At 40.1% G+C, this 13694-nt stretch overlaps 1 protein-coding gene across 27 annotated transcripts in view; it reads right to left on the reverse strand.

Moving 5' to 3' along the window:
* Rbfox2 (RNA binding fox-1 homolog 2) overlaps nt 1–13694 on the reverse strand; it is a 277312-nt gene that overhangs the window by 12673 nt on the left and 250945 nt on the right. For 14 of the 27 annotated variants that reach the window (XM_045153026.1, XM_045153008.1, XM_045153013.1 and 11 more), the window contains 4 exons: nt 10618–10671; nt 10429–10521; nt 8925–9069; nt 4935–4974 (listed from right to left, as the gene is read on the reverse strand). In XM_045153026.1, coding sequence (XP_045008961.1) covers nt 4935–4974; nt 8925–9069; nt 10429–10521; nt 10618–10671 — 332 coding nt within the window. Of the gene's footprint in view, nt 1–1759; nt 1803–4934; nt 4975–8924; nt 9070–10428; nt 10522–10617; nt 10672–13694 lie in introns of all 27 variants that reach the window. The other 13 variants (XM_045153018.1, XM_045153014.1, XM_045153009.1 and 10 more) reach the window with 5 other exon arrangements.

Below are 13694 nucleotides of genomic sequence, written 5' to 3' on the forward strand. Positions count from 1 at the left end.
CCACTTCCAGCTTCTCACAGCTACATGCTGTGGCTCTGATATCTTTTCCTCCATGACTTCTGAAGCTGATAAAGACAGGCCTCAGTTTCTCAGAGCTCAGTGTCACCTCCTCAGTTTGCTACTGTGCACTGAACCAGCCTTATCATCTGATGAACTTTATAAAGTTGCCATGCTCACTAGGATTCTTCTGTATTGCTCTGCAGATGCATTTTTAACTAGAACAAAATGGAAAAGCTCTATGTACCATTCTGCCCTGTATCTGACCTTTATCTGTACATCTGTTAGTTTAATCTCACACTGGTAAACTTTCAACTTGTCTTGATTTTAACCTTGCCTTTAATTTTATATTTTTGCTTTAGGTTTACATTAAAACAGGACTTTGGTGAGCATGTGATGTCAAGACACCTTCATTCTACCTGAAAGACAATGACGTGACACTGAGGAGAGTGTATTATTTCAAGACCAGCAGACAAAATGGAAGCTCTTTATCTCCATGTAGTGTACAGATGAACAGACCAAGATGTGTGTGTGTGTGTGTGTGTGTGTGTGTGTGTGTGTGTGTGTGAGAGAGAGAGAGAGAGAGAGAGAGAGAGAGGGAGGGAGAGAGAGAGAGGGAGAGAGAGGGAGGGAGGGAGGGAGGGAGGGAGTGTGTGTGTAGGGGGGCTGGCAGGTGTGATCATGAATATCTTTATAAAGGAACAGAGATCTATTCCAACTACTGAGGGTTTATTGGTTGCTCTAATCACTAGACCCAGTCCTGGATGAGTACCTGCCCCATACTGCCTCCCCAACCCAATGGAGACATACTTATCCAGGAGACACTGAGTTCTCATGTGGCAATTTGGCACCTTTGAATAAATGTGATTAATAGACCTGAATACAAAAAAATTATAATTGCTGAGCTTAAGAGAACTATCAGCTCTATCTTATTACTGTTTAAAACTGGGGTAAGGGAAGAAAATGTTGCAATCAACTTGATACGTTTGACTTATATGATGGATGAGAGATGGTCGTCAATGAATCAAACCTTTCAGATACTATAATATGCCACATCTCTCCAAATTAGTTCATTTCCAAAATCTCATTGAGTAGCTGCATTAAGAAAAATAACTACATTATTAAACAACTAAGCACTTTTCTTTCTCCTAGTTTCCAGCTATCAGTGAACCTTTAAACAACTATGTTATCATCCAAACAGACTCACTGATTTCAGGTAAAAAGAAAGAGGGAGAGAGAACTGCTGTCTTAGGGTATGAATCCCAGTCTATCTAGATTTTTAAGACAACTTCAAATGTAAGCAGTAGCATAGTCCACTTACCACTGGAATTTCACCACAGGGCTCAATGTGGGACTCAATTTCTACTTGGACAGATTTCTGCTTCTCCCAGATTTCTACTTCTTCCACAGTAGTTAGAAAATATCCCAAAACGCTAAGATCTCCAAAATAAAGACTAGTTTAAGTACTACAGATCAATGTGACTGACAAGAGAGGCAGCAGTGGTGGGACGTGGCACGTGGCACGTGTGGTGCAGATGTGTGGCAATGGCCAGCAGCGCTGGTTGTGGAGGCAGTGCGTGTATGGAGGTGACTGTGTGCACTGCTGAGGTAGCAGGGCTTAGATCACACGCTCACAAGTCTTGATTGTCCAAAAAAGCCTCTGTTCCCATCTCTAACGTGGAGCTGGAATGGTTAGTATAATTCAATTTTTTCACTGCAATCCACAATCTGATTGATTGGCAGGTCACACTGGCACTCCTACCTGAGGTATTTTAGCGCTAATGATTGGTTCCTGTAAGACTATTCTATAACAGAACACAGGAAGAGCAGTTCAAAAAACACAGCTGTGGAAGGAAAACAATCATACAAAAAGCCCACGATGGGGCCCACCAGCCTTTTCTTTCCTTTGGATGCAAGCATGCTTTTCACAGGATGAGAATCAGGAGTAGTTTGTATCCCATTTGAGCTAAACTTTTTTTTTTTTTTTTTAAACTGGGCAAAGAAGAGGGGAGGATGGATGCATAGTCTGTGTGCCACAACCTCAGCCTATCCCAAAGGATTTCTCTACAAGCAAAGGACACAAGAGTGCCACATTCTCCAGCCTATCCTAGAGGCTAAGGACACACAAGTGTGTCATGAAAGAAAGAGGAAAAAAAGAAAATGGCTACCATGAACCACTCTCTAAGAAGAGTGGAACAGGGAGAAGGACTTAACCTTCTGAAGATAATGTGAGCAAGACCAGCACTCAGGTGCCTCTTCTCCCTTCTGTCTTTACTCAAACTCTGCCTGGGTCACTGTACCACGTTCATGTAACCTCTTTAAAAAATTATTTGTGTGTGTGTGTGTGTGTGTGTGTGTGTGTGTGTGTGTGTGTTTGTGCCAGGGTTTCCTGTCTCTGCAAAGGAACGTTCATCTGGGCTTTATGTGAGTGACAAGGGAACTAAACCCAGGCCAGTGGGCTTTGTAAGTTCCTTCAACTGCTGAGCCATTTCCCTAGTTGCTCTACTACATTTTTCCTCTGAAATATATTTCTGAGGAAACAAGATCTAAAGGTCTACTGATAGATTTCCACAGATGAGCAGCAGGACAAATGTCAAGCAAAATAGCAGACTGGGTGTGCTTCAGGAGCACCTCTGCTCCCTCACTGTGGACAGGACAAGCCAGGCCAACAGCTGCCTCACAACATGGTCCTGGTTTACACTAGCAGAGTAGATATTATCTAAGTAGCCAGTGGGCAGCTTTGTTTTTCCTTTAAGCAACACTGCTTTAAGACAGGAGAAAAAAAAAAATGACAATACACAGCATTAAAACTTTAACCAACACAGAGAGGGACACTGGTCAAATATATTGTGGACAGGTCACTGAATCACTACTCATCTTCATAAGGTATTCCAGTTAGATTAAAAAAAAACAAGAGGGCTGGAGAGATGGCTTAGCGGTTAAGCTCTTGCCTGTGAAGCCTAAGGACCCCGGTTCGAGGCTCAGTTCCCCAGGTCCCACGTTAGCCAGATGAACAAGGGGGCGCACGCGTCTGGAGTTCGTTTGCAGAGGCTGGAAGCCCTGGCGCGCCCATTCTCTCTCTCTCCCTCTATCTGTCTTTCTCTCTGTGTCTGTCTCTCTCAAATAAATAAATAATTAAAAAAAAAAAACAAGAATATCTTCTTGATGGGCACAGAAAAATCATTTCTCTCAATAAAAATTTACATTGCAAAGTAAGGAAATGAGAGAATCATTAACAAATATTCAACAGGTTGGTTGTATAAGGCAACATCAGGCAATATTCAACAACAGAAGTAGGGCATGCTTTAGAAAAATCCCAAGGAAGATACCACAGGGGAAAGGACTGGTCTAGGAAACAATTCAAATGGAGAAGCCTGTCCTACTCCATACAAAAAAAATAAACCATACAAAGATGATTCTCATGACAACATGGAGACTAATGCACACGGGAGAGGATGTATGTTAATCATACATAACATGCATGTTTCTTAGAAATGGGTAGTTTTGTGTTAAAAAAAAAAAAGGGACAGATTTGTCCAGTTCACAACTTTTAACTATGAACATGGAAGAAAGTTGTCTTTTATTATTTTTGTAAACATTCTGAGGAAAGAGGTGATTGAGATTAAAGAGAGGTAATAAAATATGGTTTTTATGTTGGCTCTATGAATAATCTATCTAATTCTGGTAATCATAATCTAAGAAACAAATCTATAAAGTTAATGGGTTGGACCAACTCATGACAAAGGTTCCTTTTAAGTAGTTCTTAACTACGTCATGTTCTGAAGGCCTGCTCTAAATGGCCCTGGAGGAGTCTCCATCTTCTCTATTTCTACAAGCCTCCAAGGGCACTGTGAATGGCATAAGCATATTTAGACAGCTATGGAAACAGGCCATTAAGATTCCCTTACAGATTTTGGGAGGTAAGGGAAGGGAACACACATCGAGGTAATTTTAACTTATCTCTGTAGAATAACTGTCCCGATGGCAATATTTTCTTCTAAGAATGTCTTAATGCTTAGGGTATCTACATTAAGCTTGCAATCACAAAAAGACCATGTGGAGAGATCTTAAGACTTCGAAACTCAGACTGTATGACCGTTAGGTCACTTTGTCCATTTTTAAAATAATACGTGGCCAACACAACATGGGACTTTAGCTACAGCTAGATGAGTAATGGGTTAAATGTCATGTAGCTAGTGGCATGTGTCCACAAATCTCACATGATAACCGAATGAGTGCAGGAGTCTAGGCTGCTAATTACGCTACTGGTTTCCCCTGTTGTCTCCCAAGAAAGAGCTGCCCTGTTGCAGACTTTGGTGTAAAGAGAAGTTTTCGGCACCGAGTATTTGGCACCCTCTAATTACTATACCCTCTCTACTGGTGTCATTTTCTGATGTCCCTCTTCCAGGTTTATGGTCATTCTAAGTATGTAAAATTAGAAAGCAACAGTTCGAAAGCCTTACTGCCATTATGTAAATCAGTGCTCTGAATGATCTGGAGAAGAATGTGACATGAACAGAGAAGCAGAAAAGGGAAAAGATGGTAAGACTTGGCCTCTCCTAGTGTTCATGTATGCAAATGACTCAACAGTGTTAAAGACTTTAAACCTGCTGATTATCTCAGAATTAAGAGCTCCAGAATACCCGTGGTCATAGGGAAGGGAAAAGAATACGTCCAGTAGACTGACCCTAGCAATGATCAGGAGACCCAAAGGCTTAGTATTTGCACCCAGGGGCAAGCGCAGTGGCAGAGAAGCATGCTTGCATTCTTAAATATATAAATATATATATATCCACAAGGAAAAAGGAAATAAAAGTTAAATCATATATTTTTTAAAAAAACGGAAAACAAAATAACAAAACAAACTAAAGAAACAGAAAAAAAAAGGCTGGCTTGTCAGGGAATGGGGTCTAAAAGGCCCCAGTGTGTGTACTTACATAGAGTTCAGCACCGTAAAATCCGTCCTGGTAAACCACACTGCAGAAAATCCACACAAAAACAAAACAAAAAAAAAAAAACAAAAAAAAAAAACAAAAGAACAGAAACACATTCCGGTTATTGAGGACGGCAGCATGCACATGCGCTCTACACAGGCAGGTGATGTATGAATCTGTGACTTGGACTTGGGGCTGTGACAAGTCAGTGATAAAATGTTCAAGTATACACATGCATACACAGTTCCAGACATACAGGGAGCTAAGGACTCACAAAACTGGAGTGGCTCCTGACACCTGGTCACTTTGTTAAGATGAACACAGGGTCTTATATATGGTCCAAAATCTGCTGGATAGGGGAGATTAACTTTTTTTCTTTTAATCTGGATTGCTTTTAAATGCAAGCTTGCTCTAAGATGAATTTGTTTAATGACCTTATAAAAAATGGGAGTATGGAAGGTTTAACATTAAAAAAAAGTGAACCTCAAGGATTCTATTAGGGCAGGACCTCCATATAAAGAATGTTGTAAAGGGTGCTTAGTAGTTGTTTTCAGGTTCAGAGTAAAACACAGTTTTTCCCTGATATCCATACATCACCTGCTTTTTCCCCTGCACATTAGACATGCGATAAGATTTGGCTGATCACACAAGCATGCAAAGTATTATTATTCAGCATTTTTAAGAACCAATGCAACACCTCGGAAAAACAAGTCAATCAATTTTGACCAAAGTAAACAGAGAAATGTAATTAAAAAAACAAAAAACAAAAAAAGAAAAAACAAAAAGAAAAAAAAAACAACCAAAATACCCACAATGCATTGCTTTCACAAGCAGAGATAATGAGCTACAGGTTAAGGTGATTGGTCCAAGGTCTGAGAATTGAAAGATGCAGTGGGGATCCCAGATAGTAACAATATAATCCAGAGTGGGAGTAACTGGAAGATTTTAAGGGCTCTTTTTTAGTCAAAAAAGTATTCATGGAATTCTGAAAATTACAATTGATAGCTGAAGTTCTGGGCATTCCTAAGGATCATCTTGTCTTATTTAAAATGTTAAAACTGAGCTGGGAGCTGGAAGAATTACTTTTCTGTCTGATGAGTGTCAAGCAGAAAACACAGGAGCCTTCTTTCCTCTGAAGCCGCGCTCTTAAGCAGCACGGCACTACTGTTTTTAAACAATAGGTCTTACCCCTTTCTGAGGTGTTCTGTACATACAGATCCCCTCCCCCAAATGTTATTTTGGGAGCAAAAGCTATGAAACAGTACTAGAGACAAAAGGTAAAACTTTCTTTTTCATGTTTGTTAGGTCAAGATTTGGCTGTATTACATTGCATGACCTGTTTATTGCTTATTCAACTAAACAATATGGAAATTTTCACCTTTCTCCCTCTCCCCCCATAGAGTCTCACTCTGGCCCAGGCTGACCTGGAATTCACTAGGTAGTCTCAGGCTGGTCTCAAACTCCTGGCAATCCTATCTCTTCCTTCACAAGTGCTGGGAGTAAAGGTGTGTGCCATCATGCCCAGCTCATCCTTATTTTTTCTATTATAATAAATAAGCTTGCAAGTAGGGTTATCAAATCTATTTCCAACTTGACTATGAAATAACTTGTTGCCTAGAGGCAGTTGATACTCTGAATTCTATTTCCAATGATGTTTTCTCGTATTTACAGGTGTTTATGTTCACATTTTACAATGCCCCATGTTATGCTTTAATACTACACAGCAGGCAAATCAAACTTGTCTTTGATGCCTAGTTAGCTGGCACTATCCATGTTTAGTCTCCACTTGCTTTACAATCTGATAATGGAAAGGAATCTGCCTCTCCAGTGTGTTTTTGCTTGTAAGGAGAAGGGTGGCAGACAGAGCACGGAGGCCGGTGGGAATGGACTAACTATCAGCTTCAGTCAGGGAATAGAGGCAAAGATTTAAAAATATTCCTTCTACGAAGAAGAGTGTTGGTATTAAAAACCCGAATACATTTTACCCAAAGTCAAATCACTTAATGGGAATATTCACCTAAATATCACACAAATTCTAGAGGAATTTCAACATTCCTCAGATCAAATGCCTCCTCTGGAGGAGGGCTAGAGCACAGTGATTAATGATGAAATTAGTTTACTAGGCTGAAAAGCAATTCTAGGCCATTCCCCATAAAATACTGGACTTATTCCTTGCCATCTTCCATGTAAACAGGTGGTTTAGTTAATAAAAAAGAAATCATGGGAAATCAGTGTTCAATGTAATGCACAGAAATTGATGTGATTAGACATGAAAGATAAAATACCTTTAAAAATATATACCTGACATGGATTTGGCAGAAAATGGGCTCTCAAGTTTGTACAATATATTGAAATGACCTACACTGGGCAGGAATGAATTCAACCACTTTATAAGGTCAACTCAAGAAATTTATAAAACAAGGTAGTCCCATGTTTCTCTGAACACTCTCTCTCTGCAAATGTGACAGTAAACACTCTTGGATTTCAATGGAAGACACCTTATGAGCGATCTTCCTAGCACTAAGAACTTTCAAAAGATTAATTTTTGTTTCACTCAAATATTTCTTGAAACAAAACTATGTCTTTAATTTGCTTCTTCAAAAAGAGATGTCAGAGGTTGAAGGTCAAAGGTCAAGTTAAGACAAAAAAGGATAAAATTAAAAGCAAGTCATGGCAGAAGATGGAGATGATGGAATGCATGGGATTTAAATATCTATAAATTGCAAACGAAAGTTATTTTCTGAAGCAGTTCCCTTGCAGTATCTTTTGGAGTCTGCCCACTTCAACATGCATACTTGCCTTGTCTAATAAAAATGCTTTAATTCTGTGGCATGGAGGACTCCTAATGGTATGTCCATTGGTCTATGAATGAATGAATGTTGAATTAGTACACCTCCAGGGGAAGCCAATTTTCTGTTAGAAAGGAGACATGCTCTTTCCCTTTATGTTTTAACTAAGCAGCAGCTAACTGATCTTTCTGCCACTATCTACATACTTCCATAAGAATATATATATAAAAAAAAACATAAAAAAAGAGAAACAAAAACCCAACAACACAAAATCCCCAAAACCAAAACCAAATCAAACCAAAACAAAACAAAAAAAACAACCCCCTGTCCCAGGCAGAGAAAAGATAAAGAAGCAAAATGTCAAATCTCTGAAGAGACAAAGTCCTTGTACAACTGAATTAGTGAAGTCCACGGTTTGTGAAAATAAACCTGCTAGGCTGACACGGAGAAACAACTGAAACAAACCTGTCACCTTCCCTCCTTGTCCCCTTTTGAAAACAAAGGATTTATTTGTTGCTATGGAATCATTCCACTGCATGAGACACCCTCCACTCAAAAATCACAGGACGGGCGCTCAGCTACATTAGCTGTTTATCATCACTCACAAGCCAACTGCAGCTTAATTCCTCCTACTTCTCCTCCCTTTCTTCCTTGATTCAGTTGGACTTGATTCATCTTTGAAATAACCTTTTTAATCTGTTTCCTACAAAGAAAGCAAATCCATTGTGGGTAACTAGCACTGCTGCTCACCACCCAGGCGGTGAGACCGTGGGAAGAGCGCATGTGCAGGCCTCTGCCCAGGCAAGGGATGGTGAGAAGAGTGAGTGCAGCAGATGCAGTCTGGTACTACAATCTCCAGCTCCTCTCTTGGTTCTTTGCAGTAATGTTAATCCATATTCGTGCGCTGCTGAGTGAACTCCATGCCAACACACTGCTAGCAAACACAAGACGGTCTGGCTACTGTCTTAAGCCATCACCAAGAAGGCTTAAGGTGGCCAAAATGAAGATTTATAGAACAAATTGACATTTGGTTACATTCTGCTGATGGTGTATTTTGGTTCTTGTCATCTAATCCATTAATTTGAAAATATCCACTGAACATTTACTATGTTCATGGCAATGTCCCAGTAGTTATGAGAGGGTCATGGCATTCTTTTTTTTCCTTCTCATTTTAGAAACAGTGATTTTAGAATCCAGTGCTTACCCTGGGTAGGCAGGGATGGCTGTTGGAGGTACCGCTCGGACCGCACCGTATACTGTCCGCCCTCTGCCCCTCAGATGGGCTCCTCTAAAAGCAGCTGCCGTGGTGGCTGCAGTTGGGTAAGGGAAGCCAGGAACTAAAGGGAGACCCAAAATATGACAGAAATTTCAACTTGCATTCAATAGCAGGTACAGTCATAACGTGTGACATAATTACGGACAAGATGAAAGGACCAGGCATCATGTCTTTCTCCAAAAGATGGCACCCACACTACTCAATATACCCTGTACCCTAGGTCTGTGGGAAAGAAATGGAACGAAATCAAACATGGCCAATGGAATGGCTTCATGCCTAACTCATCACGCACCATAGTGAATTTACTCTGCTCCTTCCCCATTTTACTTTTACAGTACATGCTAATAAGAAACAGGTAAGAAGCTCTGAGAACTACCATAATGAGACTTAATTCCTATGGGTGGTTTAAATCAAATTGATAAAAATTATTTTTTAAAATTAAACTTATTTTATTTTCTAATATTTTTATTTGCAAGCACAGACAGGGAAAGAGAAGAGGGAGAGATCAAATGAGTTAGACAGAATGGACATGTTAGGGCCTCTTGCCACTACAAATGAACTCCAGATGCATGCACTACTTTGTGCATCTGGCTTTAGGTGGGTGCTAGGAATTGTACCTAGGCCATTAGGCTCTGCAAGCAAGTGCCTTTAACTGCTCAGCTATTTCTCCAGACCTCTGAAATCAATTCCTTAACTAGCTCTTGTTTCCAAATATTACATATATGTAATAACTGTTCTTCAAAAGAATTTCTGTATTTTTTTTTTTTTTATTTGAGAGCGACAGACACAGAGAGAAAGACAGATAGAGGGAGAGAGAGAGAATGGGCGCGCCAGGGCTTCCAGCCTCTGCAAACGATCTCCAGACGCGTGCGCCCCCTTGTGCATCTGGCTAACGTGGGACCTAGGGAGCCGAGCCTCGAACTGGGGTCCTTAGGCTTCATAGGCAAGCGCTTAACCGCTAAGCCATCTCTCCAGCCCAATTTCTGTATTTTTACATGGTGCCAACCTCTAAGGCACACAAGAGCCTTTAAACATTCATCAATTTCATTCCTCTTTCTAAAATATTTTAATCTGAAACATAGAGTTGAGACATTGGAGGTACTTTTATGCGATACTGCACTAGAGGGAACAAGTGCAGAGGACGAGCAGAGGCGTGGGTAATGTTGCACACACATGCTCACATCATTGTTTTCCTTATTATCAATCCAGTACAGACTAGAATATCCATCACATGGTCATCCTCTATACACTTTCTAGTCATTTTGGTTTTGTGGCAATCTTAACATTTGGTTAGGAAAATTCCAGCACAGGGTAAATAGAACTTGGAACCACGGTAGTATTTACTACCCTTCCTGTTCAGTTATGTGTCACACTAGCATACCCTGTTCAGTGGAACAGTCAAAACCATGGCAGCTTAATATAGGCTACTTACTGATTAGAGGAATGTAAGTGTTGATGCCCCCTCTTCCTGACAAGGGCACAGCAGCCTCGTTGCCTAGAGACACATCTGCTTGAAAGCTGGATGCTGGTAATTAAAGAAATTAAATGTAAACGATTATACAAGAAAGGAAAAAGAAAACTCAAAGATGCTGTTGAGCAGTGCAGAAACATTACATACTACCTGCATATAACTCAGGTCCATACACAGCTCCAACCACTGGGCTTAATTTCCAACCTAAAACAGAAAAGAAAATAGGAACATTCAAGACTATGTGAGGGCACGGAGTGAACAATGCCATGTTAAGATGGCTGCACACAGCTCTGGGCTTATTTTTACCAGGTAGAGGTTTATGAGAGGGAAATAACATTGTCTTTAGATAGAAATCAGCTGAGGGAATAATGAGGAGCTTGAGGCAGGTAGGCAGTGGTACCTGGAGTAGGAATGAGAAGACAGAAAGAGAAAGAAACTGAGAAGAAGGGAGGAAGATGGAGGGAATGAGCAGAGGAAAGAAACCAACAGAAGCACACCCTGGGGTTTGGTAGTGTTTACAACCCTACTCAAATGATTGCTCTGAGTTTAGAAGAAAGCACCCAGAATACTTGTTGCTGGGTACCACAAGCATCACATTTTCTTTTTATGCCATTGAAACTCTGATTTCTACCAGTTGTTTCATCAAGGTATCCTCTGATGAGTCAAGTTTGATCAGGACTTTTACCATGCAGGTTTCTGGACAAACTGAAAATCCCTGTCATCGGGGCCTACCAACTAAAGCAGGAAAGACATGTAATAATAATGAAATTGAAGGCATGTTTTTTTGCTTTTGTGCCTGACTTCTCAGGGTTAGTTTGCAATGAACACATTTAAATTACTACAATATTGTGTTTCCACACAATAGCCATTTTGCTTCTTCCATTTTATATTTATAAAAATATGCCAAGTTTTTTTTTTCAAGGTAGACTCTCACTCTAGCACAGGCTGGCCTCGAACTCATGACAATCTCTGCTTCCCGAATGCTGTATTAAAGTTGTGTGCCACCATGCCCAGCTGGCAATTTTTTTAAGCCAGAAAAATATACTACTTCTCATTAATAATTTATAATAATAATATATTATATAATAATTATAATATATTCACTAATAATAAGTGGATAGAATCCCATATAAAAACTTTAACCAGGGCTGGAGAGATGGCTTAGTGGTTAAGCGCTTGCCTGTGAAGCCTAAGGACCCCAGTTTGAGGCTCGGTTCCCCAGGTCCCACGTTAGCAAGATGCACAGGGGGGCGCATGCGTCTGGAGTTTGTTTGCAGAGGCTGGAAGCCCTGGTGCGCCCATTCTCTCTCTCCCTCCCTCTATCTGTCTTTCTCTCTGTGTCTGTCGCTCTCAAATAAATAAATAAATAAAAATTAAAAAAAAACTTTAACCAGTAAGTATTTACTAACTTTTATACATAAGCAAATATAACCTGGTCTTTTGTGAAAGACTGCTGTTCTTTCTGTAGTACTGTGTTACGATTATGCTATGAAAAACAAGAAGACCAATTCTATTGAACTGAAATTGAAATTACCAGTATCTTTTTTCAAAATCAACACAGGGCCTTGTCATGGCATCCTGATTATGTAACCTGGAATTCATGATCTTCCAGCAGCTGCCTTCCAAGTGCCAAGATTAAAGGTGTGTGCCGCCACACCTAGCTGAAAGGACCAGATTTTAATGGCCCCAAGCATTATTTAACAGGAACCCCATTTTGCTCTTAATCCAATTACCCATTCTGATGAATGTAGTCATGTATGTATGTATGTATGTATGCATGCATGTATGTATGCATGCACACACTTATGGTGGTCTCCATTATTCTACATGAAATTCTGGCAAAGCCTGAGTTCAAATCCCATCATAAGTCTAAATTACAGAAATACTGTGCAATGCTTCTGTGCCAATTAAGTGATTTCAGCCAATGTGAATGAAAATATTGGCTCAGGACTCACCAGAAGGCTCACAGCATACTTTCCTGACTAAGATCTCTAAGGCAGCAGCAGCAGCAGCAGCAGCAGTTTTCTTGACTATCAGGCTTGTACACTAATTTGGAGTTCTATCCCCAAGAGTCACCTTCTTTCCTAGCAATTCCACTATTACTTCCTAAACATCATCCCCTTTAATACTTTGAGAAGATGAGGCTTTGACAATTTCTAAAGTCTTCTGGCTCTAAAATTCTAGGTGTCAATTTATAGACAAGAATCAGTGTAATGTCAGACAAGAAATGGGTCCAGTGTCAGAGAGCAATGTACCATTAAATCCAGAAGTGGAATTCAGTCTTCTGAAATCCAGTTAGACGTTTGTCCTGTCACACTGCACCATTTTCCCTGGGCCTATAGAACATGTGATACGCTTCTCCACCTCTTCTTATTTCACATTAAGCTTTTGCCTATAAGAACTTGCTTTTGTAACAGCAGTAAAAATTGGAAAACAAGAGGTAAAATGGGAATTTGTGCTATCCTGTGATACTACTAAGACAGGTCGAGAAAATGAAAATTTTGCTGACACAAGCTTGTATCAGCTGTATAAAAAAAGCTAGGCTCAGTATTACTGTGTAAAAGCTAGGCTCAATATATTTAATGAAGATCTTGGGGATGGGAAATGGCTCAGTGGCTAAAGCACTTACTTGCAGAGCCTGATGGCCTGAGTTCAATTCCCCAGTGCCTAAGCAAAGCCACACGCACAAAGCAGCACATGCATCTAGAGTTTGTTTACAGTGGCAAGAGGCCCTAGCATGCCCATCCTCTCTCTGTGTCACTGTTTCTCTGTCTTCCTCTTCCTTGATCTCTGTTCTCAGGAATAAAAAAAAAAACAACAAAAAAAACCTTTATAGGATATATACTAACTGAATGATAGCACTTCTTACCAGCACAACAGGGCATACTCTAGCCTAGTAGGTTCCAACTTGTACAGGAAGAAGGAAGGAAAGGTGAATAAAAGCGAAGACCTCACAACCCACCCCATTTAGTTTCTCTTTATTCTTCCCTAAACTGGTGCTTAGAACAGTTTGCAAAACCACCACAGTACTACAGTTTAAAAGAACATGTCATCTCACTTAGAGAACATGAATCTCAAATTTGAAAGCTGATATGAAGCCTTGTTTTCATTAGGACAAATTAATAGAAAATTTCCTGCTGGGGGAGAAATTTTTACAAAACTTACTATATAACTTGTCATCAAGGAATAGAAGATTATTACCTCCACCCCTGTCATGGCCACTATAG

Source organism: Jaculus jaculus, chromosome 6, assembly GCF_020740685.1.
Source record: "Jaculus jaculus isolate mJacJac1 chromosome 6, mJacJac1.mat.Y.cur, whole genome shotgun sequence".
Lineage (NCBI taxonomy): Eukaryota > Metazoa > Chordata > Mammalia > Rodentia > Dipodidae > Jaculus > Jaculus jaculus.